This window comes from Sphaerodactylus townsendi, linkage group LG12, assembly GCF_021028975.2.
Source record: "Sphaerodactylus townsendi isolate TG3544 linkage group LG12, MPM_Stown_v2.3, whole genome shotgun sequence".
In the NCBI taxonomy this organism is placed as follows: domain Eukaryota; kingdom Metazoa; phylum Chordata; class Lepidosauria; order Squamata; family Sphaerodactylidae; genus Sphaerodactylus; species Sphaerodactylus townsendi.
Genome location: NC_059436.1, coordinates 947,060 through 965,586, shown reverse-complemented (window position 1 = coordinate 965,586; position 18,527 = coordinate 947,060). Strand labels below are relative to the sequence as shown.

The 18,527-nt window shown below is 44.4% G+C and overlaps 1 protein-coding gene across 3 annotated transcripts in view; it reads right to left on the bottom strand.

The window, feature by feature from the left end:
* The window catches only part of LOC125442119 (vinexin-like), a 32,899-nt gene that overhangs the window by 14,335 nt on the left and 37 nt on the right, over positions 1-18,527 (bottom strand). Inside the window, exons 2-8 of one of the 3 annotated variants that reach the window (XM_048513268.1) lie at positions 17,949-18,036; positions 14,359-14,455; positions 13,550-13,609; positions 11,329-11,415; positions 9,654-9,712; positions 3,906-4,051; positions 1,292-1,377 (exon numbers count right to left, since the gene is read on the bottom strand). In XM_048513268.1, the coding sequence (XP_048369225.1) occupies positions 1,292-1,377; positions 3,906-4,051; positions 9,654-9,712; positions 11,329-11,415; positions 13,550-13,609; positions 14,359-14,455; positions 17,949-18,022 (609 nt within the window). In that variant the 5' untranslated portion in view covers positions 18,023-18,036. Of the gene's footprint in view, positions 1-1,291; positions 1,378-3,905; positions 4,052-9,653; positions 9,713-11,328; positions 11,416-13,549; positions 13,610-14,358; positions 14,456-17,846; positions 17,866-17,948; positions 18,037-18,527 lie in introns of those variants that run through there. The other 2 variants (XM_048513269.1, XM_048513270.1) reach the window with 2 other exon arrangements.

Here is an 18,527-nt window from a genome sequence, read left to right as displayed (position 1 = left end):
CTATCAGCCTTCTCTTTATGTACAAGCATTCACTGTCAACGAGGGAAGGATTTGTGCAGATCAAATTCCTGTAATAATATCCCAGAATTCTCCTGTGCTGTCCCCCACTTCTAAAAAGGGAGTAACACACATGGATCGGCTTCGTACGGAATTAGACCACTGGTCCATAAGGTTGGTATTGTCTACTCAGACTGACAATGGCTCTCTGGGGCCTCAGGTAGAGGTCTTTCACATAGCCTACTGCTTGTTCGTCTTTAACTGGTCAATGCTGGAGATTGAATTTGGGATTTCCTGCATGCAAAAAAGAGGCTCTTCTATTGAACTACAGCCCCTCCCACTTGGGCAGGGGCTAGTTTTCTCCTGCCCCCAAAACTCATAGAGGTTAAGGTCAGATTTAAGTCCAGTAGTATTTTAGAGATCAACAGGATTTTAGAGTATAATCTTTCGACAGTCAACGCTTCCTTCAACTCTCTAAAAGAAGAAGAAGAAGAGGAGGGGGAGGAGGAGGAATAAGGAGTTTAGATTTATACCCTACCTTCCTCTCCTGTAAGGAGACTCAAGGTGTCTTAAAAATTCTTTTCTCTTCCTTTCCCCACAACAGACACCTTGTGAAGTAGGTGGGGCTGAGAGAGTTCTGGAGAACTGTGACTAGCCCAAGGTCACCCAGCAGACTTCATGTATAGGACCGGAAAAACAAATCCAGTTCACCAGATAGAAGTTCACCACTCATGTGAAAGAGTGGGGAATCAAACCCGGTTCTCCAGATTAGAGTCTACCGCTCTTAACCACAATACCATGCTGATTAAGGTTGTAAATCCTCTCAGCCCTTTAATGAAAAATGTGCACTCCTGGATTTGCCTTCATTTGCCTCCTCTCTTCAGTGAGAACAAGACAAGAGTTAAAGTGTGTTAATGATGTATTTGCTAAAAACAAATGGCTGCCTAACTATGGCCAAACATGCTACCAAGGAAAGAAGAACACTTGTTTAAGTGAAATTGTTTTAATTTTTTTTAAAATCCCTAGTGGTGTTTATGTACCAAAGTTGAGAGAAGATTTCCTTCTGACCACAAATATAGGCATGTAAGAGGTTTACAAATGACAGTTCAATAGCAGTCCCAAAAGTATTCTGGGAAATGTAGTTAGACAATAATTCTGTAAGGACCTTTCTAGATCACGTCCTGTCTACTTCCGGGAGTACAAATGAGTACAAACCAGTTTTAAGGCTGCAATCTATTATTTGTGACCTCTTGCCTGGAGAAACCAGGCAGGAGCATAGAACCTGTCACCTTACCTTCTTCTCTTCTTTCTTTGTGGGACTATCTAGGACTGTGTCCAAAGCCTCAGGAAAGGAAATTCTCCCCACGTGCCTCAAAGGATCTGTGTGAAAATATATAAATAAAAACTTTTTTGGTTATTTCTTAGTGTGCTGCCTTTCCTACTGTGGAATTTGCTTGGCAAAGTTCTGACAAGCAGGTAACAGACAACTAAAAGCAAACAAACTACCCCTTAACAAAATGCACCCCAAATTAATTATCTGTAAACCACCCAACTATGAACGGCAAACTTGCATCTTTTCTAGAAGGAGACTAGTGTAAGAGGTTTCTATATATCCTCAGAGAGGGCATTCTATGCAAACAGAGATGCCATTTACAATGGGCAAAGGCTCACCTTATATGTTCATAACGTAAGAGAAAGTCCTTTAAGTATGTTGCCTTTCCCCCAAAAAACAAAACTGCCTGGAGCTCTATAGATCAAAAACAGCACTCTGAATTGTATCCAAAAGCATACTAGCAGCTAGAATAGCTGTTGCAAGATGTGAGCTACACTCCCTTCAGTATCCCCTAACGAAGTCAAGCAGCCCTAATGATACAGCCCTTGTATTAACTATAAAGTCCATATCATCTTCAAGGGCAGCTCCACATACATCGTCTCACAATAGACCAGCCTGAAAATTACCAAGCCATGGATTTGTGCAGCTAGGAGCACAGAGCTCAGGAAGGGAAATAATTTCTACACCAATTGCAGCTGATAGAATACATTCTTTGCCACTGCATTCACCAGATCTTCTAACAAAAGTATAAGTAACCCCTCTAAACTCTTTAGGAAGGTAGGTAAATTTAACTCAAACAAAGGGGTTACTTTACTGACTGGAATTGCCTCAGTCTTGTCTCGGGGAGGATACATAGCTCAGTGGTACAGCCTCTCCAACATCTCCAGTTAAAGATCAGATCATAGGTGATGTGAAAGGCCCTGGCCAGTGGACACTGGACTTTCATGGACCAAAGGTCCTGGACATTGACTTTCATGGACCAAAGGTCTGATTCAGCATCACACATGATGGTTGATCCAAGCTTTAGCTTGTTCTTTCTCAACCTCTTGACCAGAGCCTCCAAATGCTGGTTGAGCATGGAAACTGCTACTTCTGGTACACTGCTGAAAGAGATATAGAACCAGGTGTCATCAATATACTGAAGACACCCAGTTTTTTTAATCTCTTTGGACCTACTGATGAAACCCAACTCTAAAGGTGCTTGGACATCCTGTTCACAAATCCCATATATACATTAAACTGCATGGGCAAAAGGACTGGAACCTTGCAGGACAGATCCCTCATCGACCAGTATGGCTTTCAGGTATGACCAGTCAGAGTGATCAAACCAACTTTAACACTGTGTCTCTCAGGGTCAAATGACACATTATGGTTTGTAAAGTACAGTGTACAGGTGGCTCTGATCTGGCTTTGACTGAGACAGCCAGACTTCAAGGACAAGGCAGCTTAGCTCCCAAAATTTTGGAGGTTGACTGGGACTGCAGAGCATGAAGAAAAGAGGATTCAGCCTTCCCCATTTGCCATTTTCCCAACTTGAAATGGCCCTAGGGAATCACCACTGTGGAAACTTATATGTAGCTGATGAATACATGTGCTGCCTCACAGTGAACAAATAAAGTCCCCTTGGGGCCACTGTAGGTCAAAAGGTGGCACAAGGGAGACGTTGAAGCCCCTTCTTCCACAGTGCCATGGTCCTAATCCAAATCAAGGCATTACACACTTGGGAAATATAGTTCCTTCACATGTGATATCTGAGGTCTGGTCCAGACACTGCAAATCATAACATGTAGTTTGATCATCAACCTCACCTCTACCCTCAAGACACTATAGTAATATTGCTCAGTCCACAGTGTCAATCACGGCAGAAAAAAAACCAACAAAATCATTCTGTGGTATCTGGGGAATGTCCACCAAGGTCTCTAAGTCAGGCTTTAAGCATAAAATGGGGCTGACATGGGTCAAGCACAGACCAAGTATCCAGGAGAAGTTGCTCCACCACTATTCTTTCAATTAATTTGCCTAAGACTGGTAAAGTTTACACAGCTTGATAATTGGCAATGATACTCCTATCAAGAAGAGGCAAATAACAGCTTCTTTAAAGGTCACTGGAAACTCCATCATACAAAATCAATAAAGTGAAACAATGGACTCCTCACATTGTCTCTACAAGTTTTAATAAATCAAATAAGAAACAGTTGAGACACTTCTTACAATTCCTGCCAGATATTAGAGCAACAAGCTAGGAATAAACGCACGAAACAGTAGTGGCAGAAGATTTCAACCCCCTCTTCCTCATTTACAGAAAACAGAGAAAACAAGGCACTCCTCCCACAAACACTGAGGCCCCTTCCACACATGCAGAATACTGCACATTCAATTTTACTGTGCAGAATAGCAAAATCCACTTTCAAACAGTTTTGAAAGTGGATTTCGCTATTCTGCACAGTAAAACCCAGCTTCAAAGTGGACTGAAAGTGCATTATTCTGCATGTGCAGAAGGGGCCTAAGAGAGAGAGACTGCCATTTCGCCCTTTGAAGTTTCACTGATTCCCACACAACACATGCAGAATTATACCATTCTTTGGTGGAGAGCTGTTCCAGTTATTCCTGGCAATGCCGGGGCTCCCTTTCTCCATCCTTGGGCTGGCAGACATGTGGCAATGGGCTGCAGGAAGGTTTTGTCTTGCAGAAAGGTAGGCACTGTGGTCAGGCAGTGGGCTGCTGGGTTAGGGGGGAAAAGCACATATAGTAAGAAAGAACATGGCTACCAAATGGATATTGGGAACTGAACTGGAACACAACTGGAAGACCATGGATTCCAGGGGTTCGCCACTACCCTGTAGTGGTCCTGCACATATTTTAAAACATTGTGAGCTCCTAGTTCCTTCTAAACTTCCTCTGTGTTCTGAGACCTACCAACCTAACTTCAGCCATTGGCTAGGCAGGTGGTAGTGGACATCCTGCTGTTTTTCAAGATCAAAGCAAACAAAGGTCACTGTATCTGATGGGAAGTTATTTGGCTGGTCCTCATGAGATTGATGAAAGCAGCTAATCCAAGTCATTTGCCAACAAGGTACAGATCTCTACATACTTGTGGTGGGTAGACCCCCATATATGCAACAACAACAAAAAATGACTGTGAATTTGCCAAAAGGAGAGGGAGAAATATCTTAAAATGGCATGATGAGGACCAAAGATGCCACGGGAGGAAATGAATGTTGAGGTAAACTGAGGAGATTTCTCCTCTTAACATGTTCAAAATTTATTTTGATGCACACATAAGGTCAAAGCGGTGCATTTCAATCCTTAGATCAACTTGCAAGGGGGCCAACCAAGATGCAAAAACTCAAATGCAATATCATAACTTCCTTGAACACCAAAAAATCACAATAAAAGTTAGATCCCTGCAGCCATTTTTGAGGCAGAGGAAATGGGGTAAAGATGCAAAAACATATTGTGATGAGATATACAGGTGGAGAGAACAGAATGAAAGCTTGTCTGCACATTCAGGAGGCAAGTTTACACTTCAAGAGGGAGATGTAATCCACTCTAATATTTCCCCCACCATCTGCCAAATTCCACATCTGCAACATACAGAAATAAAGCAATTTACTAGCGCTCATTCTATGTCCTCACAGAGCCACGTAGGCATGACTGATGCCACCAACTCTACATGTTCCATATGAAGAATAGCTTCCTGGTGAAATCTCATCACAGTCAGAACTGAAGGAAAAACACGCCTTCTAGGAAGCAGGGCCCCAAAGCCAAGTTCTCATCTGAGAACTCTCCCTATGGTCTTCAAATCCTCACACACCACAGGCTCAGATCTATCTTGCTTCTACCTCCTCTATTTCCCAAATCAGCTACTTCCACTCTTAACTCATCCTTCTAAGCCAGCTCTTCCTCTCTTTGTGAAAGAACAACTGATAAGAGGACTGGGGAAAGGACGGAGGCAGGAGATCTGCTGTAGGTTGCCTCCCTTGCCCCGTTTCCCTCCTTGTACTCTCTGCTCCCTCTTTCCCTCCTATGAGCAACGGGCTTGTCTGTAACCCCTTATCCCAGCCCGGGGCCCCTGAAGTTGTCTTGGCAAGCAGAAGCCAAGCTCAACAGGAAGCATTGAGGCAGCAACAAGAAACTGGCAGGCAAGAAGCTGTTTTGCTGAAGTTTAACTCTAGGCTTTTAAAAAAATTAAAGGGACGATGCCTACTTCCAAATGGAGGTGGCAAGAACGAAAGGCGCGCCCCACTTTAGGCCACAACACTCATGGCCGGGAATGAAAGAGAGTCTGCTGCTCTGGAAGGGACTGCAGAATTGCAGGTATTCATTCCGCATGGATTAAAAGTCTAATGTTTTGAAGTTGCCAGTTAGTTGCCTAACAACTAACGACTCATAGCCAAACAGTCCTAGTTTCAGGTGTTGTCCTCAGCCTTGAACTCGCTAGGTAATTTTCAGCAGGCCATTTTCTCTGAGTGGAATAACACAGAATTATCTTAAAGGTTTGTTGTAAGGCTTACAGATAATACTGTATCAGGCAGCCCAATCCAAAAGGGCGGGGGTGGCAGAGTGGCAGCACACCTGCACTGTCTTCAGTTAGGTTTCAAGTGGCAGAAGAAGGGAGATTTTTTTGTAAAAACCTGGCAGCCTGAAAAATCCCACTGGGAACACTGACTTAAACAACACTTTTTAGTGGCATAAACCGGCTGCTAGCATAGGAGGCATCCCTGGGCCAAGTGGGAATGCTTTGGGAACACCCCTGGAACTCCCCACTCCATGCTGGTGGAGGCTACCGTGGCAGATGCCTACCACCCCAGGGCCAAATTTCTGGGTTTGGGCTCTGCCACGGTGCCGGTGCTCATGCCACTTTGCACGGCGCTTGTGGCACGGGTGATGCCACAACACTTCTGTCACTTCCACTGCGATTTCAGCATCCCTTTTTGGATTGCACAGTAAAGAACTCTGATACAATTAAGCAGATTTATGTATTTCTTTCTGACTATGCCAATAAAGGCTTATGTATGTATGTATGTATGTATGTATGTATGTATGTATGTATGTATGTAGGTAGGTAGGTAGGTAGGTAGGTAGGTAGGTAGGTAGGTATGTATGTATGTATGTATGTACAATTAAGCAAAAGATGTGGGTTTGTCCTTTAAAAACAAGATTTTCAGATGCAGTGATCCTCAGCTGCTGCTAGCAAGATCACTGAAAGGACAAGAAGGGACCAAAACCAAACATGTGGCTCTTAACTTATTGGCGAGTCCAGGTGAAAATGAATGTTTGTTTTTCCATCTAGTGGCTAAAAAGCAAATTCTACATCAGTTCCTCCTGAGAATTATTTTAGAGAGATAAATGCCTTTGAGAGAGACAGGAATACAATCCTCTCAAAAGAATGCTCTTGATTTCTGGTCTGGATTAGTCTGCTATAGCCAAAATATCAAACCCTCTTGTGGCATCTTAAATCACGAACTTAACATGCCAAAGGCTTTACAAGGTGGCGCCTGCTTTGTGAGATACATAAAATATGAACATTCGATTATTGTGCACTCAAATCTAACAGGGTTTGTGCAGACATCATCTTGGGGGATGACTATTTGTATAATTCAGAGTTAACTGCACCTTAAATATTAACAAAACTGACTCCAGCATAATTTTTTGTGAGTCGGAGGCTCACCATCAGGTGCACCAGAGTCTTCTGATAAAGTGAACTTTGACTCACAACAGCTGATGCTGAAACCAATTCTGCTAGTCTTTAAAAGACCATGAGATCCCTGGGTTTTTTTTTAACAGTCACAGACTAATCTGGAATTACGTTTAATTAGTGTGTTGGTGGGGAGAGAAGGTTGATACATCATGCACCAAAAATGTCCTGGGTCAGCCCTGACCAAATGACAGCTTCAGCCCATGCCAGGCAAATCAGATGATTTCTGCAGAGGGGTGAACAGGTCATGAGAGTAGCTTGGCATGAGCTTGCGGCTTCTGGTCTCCATGATCCAGAAACCCCATGCAGGTGTGTCAGGACTGCCAACCTTGAATTTCAACACAAACACGTAGAATTTTGGGTGCCTTAGTAAGTCTCCCCTCACACAAAGAGCTGCAGAGACAAAAATGCACCCATGTGACTTTTAACTACCCTGCATCTTGTTTAAACTGTTTGCACAAATCAGCTCTGTGTCCTCAGTTAAAATGCCACCACAACACACCACCAGGCTAACTGCTTTTGGTGTGCTAAAGAAGCACACCTTGTGGGGGTGATGGTGCAGTTCAAATGAGACGCTGACAAGGGTAAGGGGTCCAAGTATGAATGCCACATGTTGAAATCAGACTTAACTTGGAAGAAGCAGAGCATGCAGACTGAGAATGGTGGTATGTTAGGGACCATTGGGGGTCTTTTAGTTAGTCTCATCACCCTTTGGAGTTGACTCCAACAGAAACAGTATACAGCATCTAGAATTCCTACATCAAAGTAATTGTTATTGGTACTAACCTTTAAGGCCTTGTGTGGCCTGGGACCACACAACCCCATACTGCCCGCGGAGGACACCCTGGTCCTCCAATAGCAATCTTCTGGTGATTTCTAGCCTCAAGGATGTACAGCTGGCTTCCTACAAGGTGGAATGGATTGCCCATGGATTTTTAGAGCTCTCTGGGATACTGCAAAATTCTGCAGAACGTGCAAAAACGAACTATTTCATCAGGCATACAATTGAAACCGAGATAAAATCAGATGAAATCTATTGGCCTCAACACCTACACTCCTCCTATACCCAAATAAAAGCTATGAGATTGGGTAGTTGGGACTTAAATGGGCAAATAATTTAGATTTAAACCACCATCAGGGATTTTTCATGGTATGCTTTAAATTGTTGTTTATCCTGTTTTATGTAAATTACCTAACATGTATGTTAGTTGCTCTGAGCCTGGTCGAGGAGGGAAGGATATAAAATAAAATAAAATTAGTCCTATCCAGAAAGGCATGCTGAATGATGAGGAAGTGGCGTGATGAGGAAGTCTGGTGAAGTTCTGAAAGGTTCAACTGGTTGTGGTGGGTTTTCTGGACTGTGTGGCCATGGTCTGGTAGATCTTGTTCCTAATGTTTCGCCTACATCTGTGGCTGGCATCTTCAGAGGTGTATCACAGAGAGAAGTCTGTTACACAGAGTCTAGTGCTAGTGTCTAGTGCCCTGTGATACACCTCTGAAGATGCCAGCCACAAAATCCACTTTGCAGCTGGATTTTACTGTGCGGAATAGCAAAATCCGCTTGCAAACCATTGTGAAAGTGGATTGAAAGTGCATTATTGTGCATGTGTGGAAGGGACCAGAGTTATCCAACATTGTGTGGAATATCCAACATTGTGTGGATGCAGCGACAGTAACCCTGGACAAGATGTGCATGAAAAAATGAAGTTTGTAAGAATCGCTTTGCTGGATCTGATCAAAAGACCCATCGGGTTAGCATTTTATTCTAATATTTCAGCTGGACATTTTGTGTAGCGGAATGACAAATAGTACAGTGAAAACTAGGTTTTTTTGCGCAGTTGGTCACATGGGATTTAATAAGGAGATAAGCTGTTTCTTTAAAATTGCGGGTAGAGGGGAGGAAACATCGTGAAGATGAATACTGTCTTTCTTCCCCTGTTGCTTTCCCTTCCTTGCGGTTTGTGTGGGACACGGCACTGATGCCATGCACAGTGGGTGGTGATGGTGTTGAAGCTTAGAATAAACTCTGCGTCCAGTCCAACATTCTGTTCCCAGCTGAATGCCTCTGGAAAGCTGACAGGCAGATATGATGTCATATCCTCACCCTGCTGTTTGCTCTCGGCATCTATCAATCAAAAGGTATACTGCCTCTAAGCATGGAAGCTCCATCGGTCAGTCCCCTGAAAGGTTGCTAAAAGAAAACTTCCCCAAGTCAAGTTGCCAGTTGCTCCACACAGGGGCTCCAACCTACCTTCTTATCTTAAACATGATACAACACCAACCAAACTAACTTCTGCAGAGGGCAAAAGTATATGGGTGGGTGGGGGAAAACGTGAAATCCATGCCAAACACAAAGTTTCCTCTTCTTCCCAGTACCTGGCAACTTATCCCCCCCTTCTCTTTCCCGCCCCCCTTCTCTCCCATCCTGCACCCCCTCCATTCCTCCCGTGCCCCCCTTTTTCCTCCCTTTTACTCCGCTCCAACTTTTCCCCAGGCTCCGGATCCACCCCAGATGCTTCCAGGATGACGCCACCCGTTGCAAGCCAAGGTGTGGCAGCTGGACGAGGAAACTCCTTGGGCACCGCACAGTGGGCGCAAACAACTCCAAGCCCTGTCCATACTCACCGGCGGGCAGCAGAGGCTGGCGAAGGAGCGCTGGCAGAGGAGGGCTTGGCAGAGGAGCCCTGCAGAGAGACACCGAAAGGAGAAAGAGCCGAGCTGGGCTGGGCTGGGCTGAGCCGCCGTCCCGCGCAGAAAGCAGCCAGCAACAAACTAGTCGGCCAGCAGGGAAGGAGGGCGGGAGAGCGAGCGAGTCACTCTGGCAGGGCACTCAAAGGAGCCGGAGCCGGCGGAGGCGGGCGGGACAAACCAGGGTCCTAAAGGTCACCATGTTTTATACTCCGGTCAATGTCAGGAGTTTGGTCAGTGTTGAGACTCCCCGTTAATTCTGTCTTCCCTCCAATGTGATGGTTTTGTAAAAAAACGAGTTTCCATTTGTAGTCACACGATAAAGCAGTCTAAAAAAATAAATGTCTACCTAACAGAATGGAAACCATTTGCATCCTTCTTGTATGCTGCTCTGAGCCCATGTGGAAAAGCAGCATATAAATCTAAATAAATAAATACATACCTACCTACCAAATTGCTGATTCTTAATTCTCCCTGCACTTCTCTTAATGCAGCTGGTTGGAGCAGTCTTTTTAAAAATTATTTTAAGGCTCCATAGAGTGTATGTACCAATTAAAAAGAAAAAAATTCTAAATCAATCAGATTAGTTGGATTTAAAGGGTAAATTATAAAGTTTACCAATGTTTACCAATAATTGGTGGTTATGGATTTTCTGGGCTGTGTGAGTTTACTCCGGCCTCGAGAGTCTTCAACAATAATTGCCAAAGATCATTTGAGAGTTTTAAATGGCCAAATTTCCATTAATTTCCATTCTTTACTGGTAAAATACATTTTCCACGGTTTGGATGAAACTCACAAATAAGCCCTGTGACATTCCTGACATCACACCCCTCCAACTTAAGTACTCTGAATCAGCATTGACTAAATTCCTGACACTTATTATAATACACAAATGTAGCCAGGAAGGTGAAAACAAGGAAGCTGAAACAGAGAAGGGCAGCACATAAAAGTATAACATTTAAAAATTGTAAAGTTCATTTGGTCTGCCTCTTTAACAGTGGCCTGACACACAGAAATTTAGCTAGTGAAGCTTCCCCCACTACATTATCTCTGTGCCTGAAAAATCACACATCCTGTTTACATGCAGACTTCAATGTGCCTAATCCAGCGTACTTCAAACGGATTTTCTTACTGAAACATTTTTTATCCTGCCTTTTATACAAAGTCACTAACAAACACATTTAAAACTTTGAAGCGTTAAACACAAAGTATTCAAATGAAAATAAAACACAAGTGGAACAACGGAAGAAAACTCATCATACAGCTCGGAAGAAAACTCATCATACAGCTCGACACAGTTGGCCTAACGTCATCCACCGAGTCCCCAAGGGTTGCATAGAATGGTGTTTTAAAACTTGAATTAGGTTGATGTTCAAGGTACAGAAGCTGGACCAGTGAATGAGTTAGCAATTCTCGTTGGAAATGCTACTTAACGTAGATTTTCCATACAGGTCTTCTGAATTTGAGGGAAATTTTGTGGGGACGGGCTCTTTGTTACATGCAAGGGCAGGACAAATGCTCTAACTCAACATCAGGATAGCTAGTGCAGCTGCAAGACACATAGACACTTGCGCTGGTAGTTGATACCAGTGGGTGGCAACACAACAATTACCTTGAGGGCAAGCTGGCGAATCTCTATGGCTCTTATGTCTTTGTCCAGCTGTTCGCTGAGCTGCTGTAGCTCCTTCTCCAGTAACTCCTGGCAGAAAACAGAAACATGCACATCAATTACTATGTATACAACAGCCTTGAGAGGCCACGGTGAACCATATTGCTTTTAGGAGGAATCCGATGAGAAGACAGAGGAAGCAGAGACATGCCTGCTTCAGAGACGCTGGACAGCAGCAATCAAAGGTGGATCCACAGCTCAGTGGTAAAGAATCTGCCTTGTAGGCAAAGGGTCCTGAGTTCAGTCCTCAGCATCTCCAGAATCAAGTAGCAGGTGATATGGAAGACGTCTGTCCAAGATTCTGGAGAGCCACTGACAGATAGACCAAAAGTCTGATTCAATACAAGACAGCTTCATATGTTAGAGAAACTGTGGAGCTAGTAGCCATTTCCACATGCACAGCTTACTACACATTTTCCCAGTGGTCAAACCTTGAATTTTGGAATGTTTTCTGTGAAATCATCCCACGCACTTCTATTCCCCACTCCCTGCCTTTTCTCTCCTTGGCTCTTCAATTGCATTTATTCCACATGCTACTGCTGAAAATGTATTATTTCTGATGGTGGTGGGATATCATCCGTGATGCAGAAGAACAGCCCTCCTCTTTTTTCTTCTCTGAAAGCATTCCAGTGTGACTGCAGAGCTACACTGAAGCAGCCTTTCAAAAGATGTCTCAGCCTCCTTTTCTACCACTGAGAATTATCCATTCAAAATGGAAGCAGGAAACAAAAAAACCCCCTCCCAACTACTGGAGCAGGCACCATTACCTAAAGCAGGGCTGGCCAACCTATGGCATTCCAGATGTTCATGGACTACAATTCCCATCAGACCCAATTATCCATGCTGGCAGGCACTGATGGGAATTGCAGTCCGTGAACATCTGGAGTGCCATAGGTTGGCCACCCCTGACCTAAAGCAGTAATAGTAAAAGTATTTGGGAAAACAATGGAGAAAAAAAAGAAGGGAAAGCATATCTTGAACGTGTGGAATTTTTTAAAAATGTAGTATTTAGTGGCAGGATATATTGTAAACAACTCATGTAGAAAAGGTCAGTATCTGGGAGACCTGGGTTTGAATCCCCACTTGTGCCATGGAGGCTCGCTGGGTGACTTTTAACCAGTCACAATCTCTCAGTCTAACATACCTCACAGAGTTATTGTGCAGATAAAATGGGAGAGAGAAGAATTGTGTAAGTCCTCACTGGGGAGAAAGGTGGGATCCAAATGAAGTAAGTAAATAAATAAATTGGTGCATGACGGTGAGGTGCTGTCCCAAGATATGAACGCTGCCATAAGAGCTGATCCCTAAAATATGTGGTGCAAACACTGTGTCCTATTTGTGTTGACTCACAGTTTAATGGACAGCGATGGGTATAGCACAGACGTAGGCAGAGGCCTGGTGTGTGTCTTTACTATCTCGGCAGGTAGAGGAATCACATAACAGACTGTTCCTGCTCCAGGAAGCATTCTCACACATAGAAAACTAGCACTTAAGGGTAAAGGCTTGAAAGTGAGTGAGAAATGCCTGCCGTAACGACGAAAGGCAGAAAGGGATGCAGAGTAGGTTTCAGTGCCTTGAATAGCTCCTCACCCTTCACTAGTCAAACCAGAAACAATTATACAACACGCGGGTATTTTAAGGCTTAATAAATTACATAAAGCAGGAGAAAAATATGCTACTGTAATTCCAGTTTCATTAACTGGACTCCAGGCCCCATCTTCTGCTTGGAGCAGGGTTCTGGACTCCGCTCAAAGCAGCAGAAATCGAGTTTTGGGCCACAGGTACTCGTGGTGTGGCTGGCCTTGTGGGATTACAGCATAATTCAATGGCTCTGAATCCTGGATTTCTCTCCGTCTACAGAATGCAGGTCTTTTGGCAGTATGTAGAACAATCCTCAAGGCAGAGGAAGGGGAGGGGAGAGGAAATAACAAAGAATCCTACTCCATGGAAGCCAGTAAACACAGCTGTACTGCAGCCCTCTTGGGAGGAGCCTTCAGGGAGGCTCCTGAGCACGCAGCCCTCCCCTCCTGCTCACAGTCATAGTCTCTAAGCTGCTTTCCCTTTTTGCAAAGAGGTTTATAGCCTCTGCTTGGCTGGAACCCAGTCCTGGCTTTGCAGCCAGGCTGAGCACGTGTTTCCCTTGGCACCGCAAAAAGGTACTCACCTCGATCGGTGGGGATGACATGCGAAGCTGTGCTGGCAACGCTGTGGGGGGTTTCTTAGGCTGTAAAGAGCAAAAGAAGGCAAATTAAATTATCAGCAAAGAGGCTGCATTCACTAATAATCCTGACTAGATCCTTTGGTCTGTGGGTATGTTTCCCACCACAAAAAGTAATTCTTCAGATGGAACTCCAGGGCTCATTCCGCACATGCAGAATAATGCCCTTTCAAACTGCTTTCAGTGCTCTTTGAAGCTGTGCAGAATGGCAAAATTCACTTACAAACAGTTGTGAAAGTGGTTTGAAAACGCATTATTTTGCGTGTGCAGAAGGGGCCCAGGTTTGTTCAGTATCTGCGCTTTTCCCCCTCTGTCCTTTGGGCATCATGAGCCATGCAATGCAATTGTAGATATGCTTATATAGAAATAAGTTGTGCTGAGTTTCAGAGGAGCTCACTTACCAGGAACTGAGCACAGGATTATAACCTTGGCACCCCATTAGGTCTGGGCTGATCCGATTGTGCATGTGATTTATAGGAGAGCATTACTCGCTAAAGTAGCTGAGAAATTCTGAAATGCATTTACTGTTAAGACATTGCCAGTCTCTGTGCTGGAGACCCGCTGATTTCATTCCTTTGGTATGTCAACTGATTCTTACGTATTGTTCCAAAAGGCTGTCCTTTTATTTCAAGAATTTTGCAGTGGCCGTGGTTGAATCAAATAAATGAACTGAATTAAAATCCCGGCACAAACTTGTGCTGTTGCTGGTGAAGTCAGGGAAAGCTACATAATAAAATCCAGGGTGGGCTGCTTACTGACTCAGGGTGCTCAAGGATGGATGATTTCCCCGGTTCATATTCAAAAATACTCCTAGGTTCCTTGGCGGTAGCATCAGTTTCTTCCCAATTTCTCCTGCAAAGAAAAAAAAAATCTGATCTGAATAGGATTGTGAGTATTCCTATTACTTAGGCAACTATTGTTCCTAAGGTTGTCAAGGCCGGGTCTGAGCACAGGGGAGCTGGGATGGGATCGGAACACTTTAGCTGGCACTGAGCTTCAAGCCTGTTACCATCCTACAATCTATTTATATCTGTTCAGAAATAAAATAGAAACTTTTATGTCATAACTCATGAGCTTATGGGCTTTTTGCTCTGGTTTGGGCTCCCAAACTGCAGCAGATTATTTCCATGAATCCAGATGCCACTGCTGCCCATTGTTTGCCTTTCTGTGGTTTCCCCTGCAAACTATGGGCTTTTCCACATAGGTTTTTTCCTCGCAGTCACCCCCTCTGCCTGGTGGAGCAGCCACAGTTGGATCGTCTGCAACCCAAGGGGTGGGCTGAGGCCTGCCTCTTGGGCAGCAGTGTGGGGGGCGATTTTGCGCCCCACCACGAGACTCTCACAGGGATGCCTGGGGCTTTTGTCCCCGGATGTCCCCATGGAATCTACGCCACTGCTGCAGAGGAGTGGGGAGGGGAAAGTGCAGAGAAGTTTACCATCTGATACTCCCATTGCCACTGTGCTGAATTATCACTTGAAGAAGAAACAGAAAAACAACAGGGGATAATTGCTGAATCCAAGACCCCTCTATATATGGGATGGGATGGAATGATGTGCGCACACATTTCAAAGGGGAAAACTTTTAGGTCACAGTTATCGATACAGGCATTAGACTGGTATAAGCTGATCTCTATGGGCAGGTGCAAACATTGGAATTGCCTTTAGTCTCTGGAGTATTTACACAGCACAGTCCTAGGAAGAATTACACCATTCTAAGCTCATTGACTTAGATTTGGAAGGGTGTATCTCATAGGATTGTAATTACAGATGTTGCTAAGTGAAGATCTGAAAATACAGCCGGAGCAGCCCCTAGAGGCTGCCTCTTCAAAACGGTGTTCCCAGGATTCTGAATTTTATAATCCTTTGTGATGCACAGGGATTATTTGCAAAATGACGCAGGAAGGGCTCCCTACAAATAGGATCCCTGAAAACTGTTGGGTGGGCTAGAGAGCCCTTTCAGCTGCAATGCCCCACAGTACTCCTTAATGTCATTTTTCATCACTGTCAGCCCTCCCTGTGCACCACAGTGGAGTTAGCGTCTCCTACAGCTCAAGAATACCAGACCTTCTCCCTTACATAACAGTGCTACATTTCTCCCTTGCCTTTCTGTTTCAACTACTACAATCCTTATTTTCCTCCTCATTGTTATTTCTTGATTACCATAATGCACTCTCACGGTTCTTTTCTTCAAACCATTCAGAATCAGTCAGCCAGAAAGTAATTTCTCTCTGGTTGCTTCGATGTAGGCACTCGCCCTCTCCATTTTAAGTGGTTTCCCTGCTCTCTGAGCAAAATCCCCAGAGGATATTGCTTTGTCAATAGAACCCCTGGCAAGCACTGAAAAATTACAGGTAGATTAAGGGACCAGTGGCTGGCTAGCAATAAATGTAAAGGATAGCAGGGGTGATTTCTTATGGGAAAAGCAGCAGGTGAGAAGAAGATGCTGAGCACTTCTCCCTTCTGCCATGTTTCTCTTAGCGGGGGGGGGGGGGGGGGCAACATGAAAGTTCAACATCTTTCTCCCCACCTGTTATTCCTGTGCATTAAACCATCCCTTCCCCTCACTTAGAGCCATTAGGTCTGCATTTGAAAACACGGATCTGTTGTTATCATTTGAAGTTCTGCCCTAGATGATAACCAATGGGTATTTTCTTTTGATAAAACCAGCGAAGGCAGAAACAGATGCTCCCCCCTCCCCACGTTATTATGCTCAGAGGCATTTCTAAACTAAGAACGCTTTTAGCAAACAGTACCCACTTCCCATCCAAAGTACATTCAGTGACTTTGAGCACATATAAAGAAGCTTTGGGAGTAGTGGCAGCATTTTTTCCAGCTCTTCTCCTGCGGTTGGTGTGCCCTGACATGTGAAAAACAGAAAGCCAGAATTAGCTTTCTGTGGATCAGGTTCCTGAATCAACTGAGGGTCATCCAGGAAAATACAGTTGGCAGCCTCCAGGTGGGGCCTGGGATTCTCCCAGAATTACATCTGGAGAAAATGGCAGTCTCAGCAGCCATACTGTATGGTATACCATAGATCAGTGATGGCGAACCTTTTCGAGACCGAGTGTCCAAACTGCAACCCAAAACCCACTTATTTATTGCAAAGTGCCAACACGGCAATTTAACCTGAATACTGAGGGTTTTAGTTTAGAAAAAATGGTTGGCTCCGAGGCATGCGTTACTCGGGAGTAAGCTTGGTGGAAGTCGGTGGCTTTGCTTTGAAGCAACCGTGCAACTCTTCCAACGGGTGAATCACGACCCTAAGAGGGTTTACTCAGAAGCAAGCTCCACGCTAAAAAACCGAAATTTCATTCCCAGGTAAAGGGATTGGCACTGGCTTTTAATAATAGCTCTTAACAGGTTGCTGCTCTACACTACTTCCCCAAAATCCAGGTCCCAGGCTTCCAATGCTAATAATCGAGCCCAGCGGCCCAGGCCAGCTTAGATGTGCAGGGGGAGGGGGACTCTGTTTGTGCGTGCCCACAGAGAGGGCTCTGAGTGCCACCTCTGGCACCCGTGCCATAGGTTCGCCACCACTGCCATAGATTCTAGGTGAAACCCCTTCCAGGGATTTCCCAGACTAGAACTGGCAACCCTTGCAGGGAGGTGGTTTCAGACTAAATTTTACCCCTTATTGTTTTAAAATTCACGAGTGATCTGGATCTTTGTGAGAAGATTGCTACTAGAAGTCATATATCTGCTTATGTCAATTTTCCCATTAAACATATTGTTGTGGGCTTTCCAGGTTGTGTGGGAGTCACAGGTAGATTCTGTTCCTCCTAACGCTTCACCTGCATCTGTGGCTGGCATCTTCTGTGATAAAAGTGTGAAACGTTGTGGAACATTTGATCTACTTGTGACCATGGCTATACAGTCCTAAAAAGTTCTACAACAAATTCAGTTGAGTTCCGCTGTGAAAGCCTTCAAATCTGCAATCAGCCAGGAATGGCCTTCTAAGAAGCCATCCTTGAGATTTGTAGTTGGCGAGGGGGTACTTGAGGTGTTAAACTCTAACTCTGTTCACAGAGGTACAGTATCCTGGTTAGGATAAATATCAGGTTAGGATAAATATCAGGATGTACCTTCTCTTCCCCTCTATAAAAAACCCTTCTCTCCCGTGAGAGTGCATGCCTTCGTGACTTCTTCCCATTGCTTAATTTGCTTCAGGAGCTCTCTCTGAAGAGACTACATGATCAGTACTCACCAATCCAAACCCGGCAAGAGACTCACATGACTGTACTCACCAATCCAAACCATTTTGAAGGCAGGAAAGAGACTCACATGACTGTACTCACCAATCCAAACCATTTTGAAGGCAGGAAAGAGACTCACATGACTGTACTCACCAATCCAAACCATTTTGAAGGCAGGAAATGCTGCTTGACGGCAAGGCTGATGGTTGCCTTTTCTGCTTGGACATTGGAGGCCTGGCATCTGGAGGAAATAAAACGTGTCACTACCCAAGGCAGATTTTAAATACCCAAGGCAGATTTCAAAGAATATCAATATCATGTATTCTGGGCAAATACATTAGTGGCTCTTTTTTTTTACCCACAATGAGAGGCTAGAATGAACTGCGCCCCCCCCCCCCCATCAACTTGGTATCCATGGGCATCATCCACAGATGTACCCACTTTTGTTTTCATTTCATACTAATGGCCAGCTTAGTTTTAGCTCCTGAGTCATGTTGGAAACTTCTATGCACTGATTTTCTCCACACCCATCCATGATGCATCTATATCCCGTTGGTCCTGGCTGATCAGGTGGCAGGGAACCATCAACATCACTCTCTCAAATCTAGCAAGACAGACTCCAGCATCCCACTGGTTGTTCCTTATCCATTATTTTAGAATCTTGTTTGGTCAACACAAAATGACCAAACCCTTCCCAAATGGTTCCCCTGTGTGTTTATTCACAAACAGAAA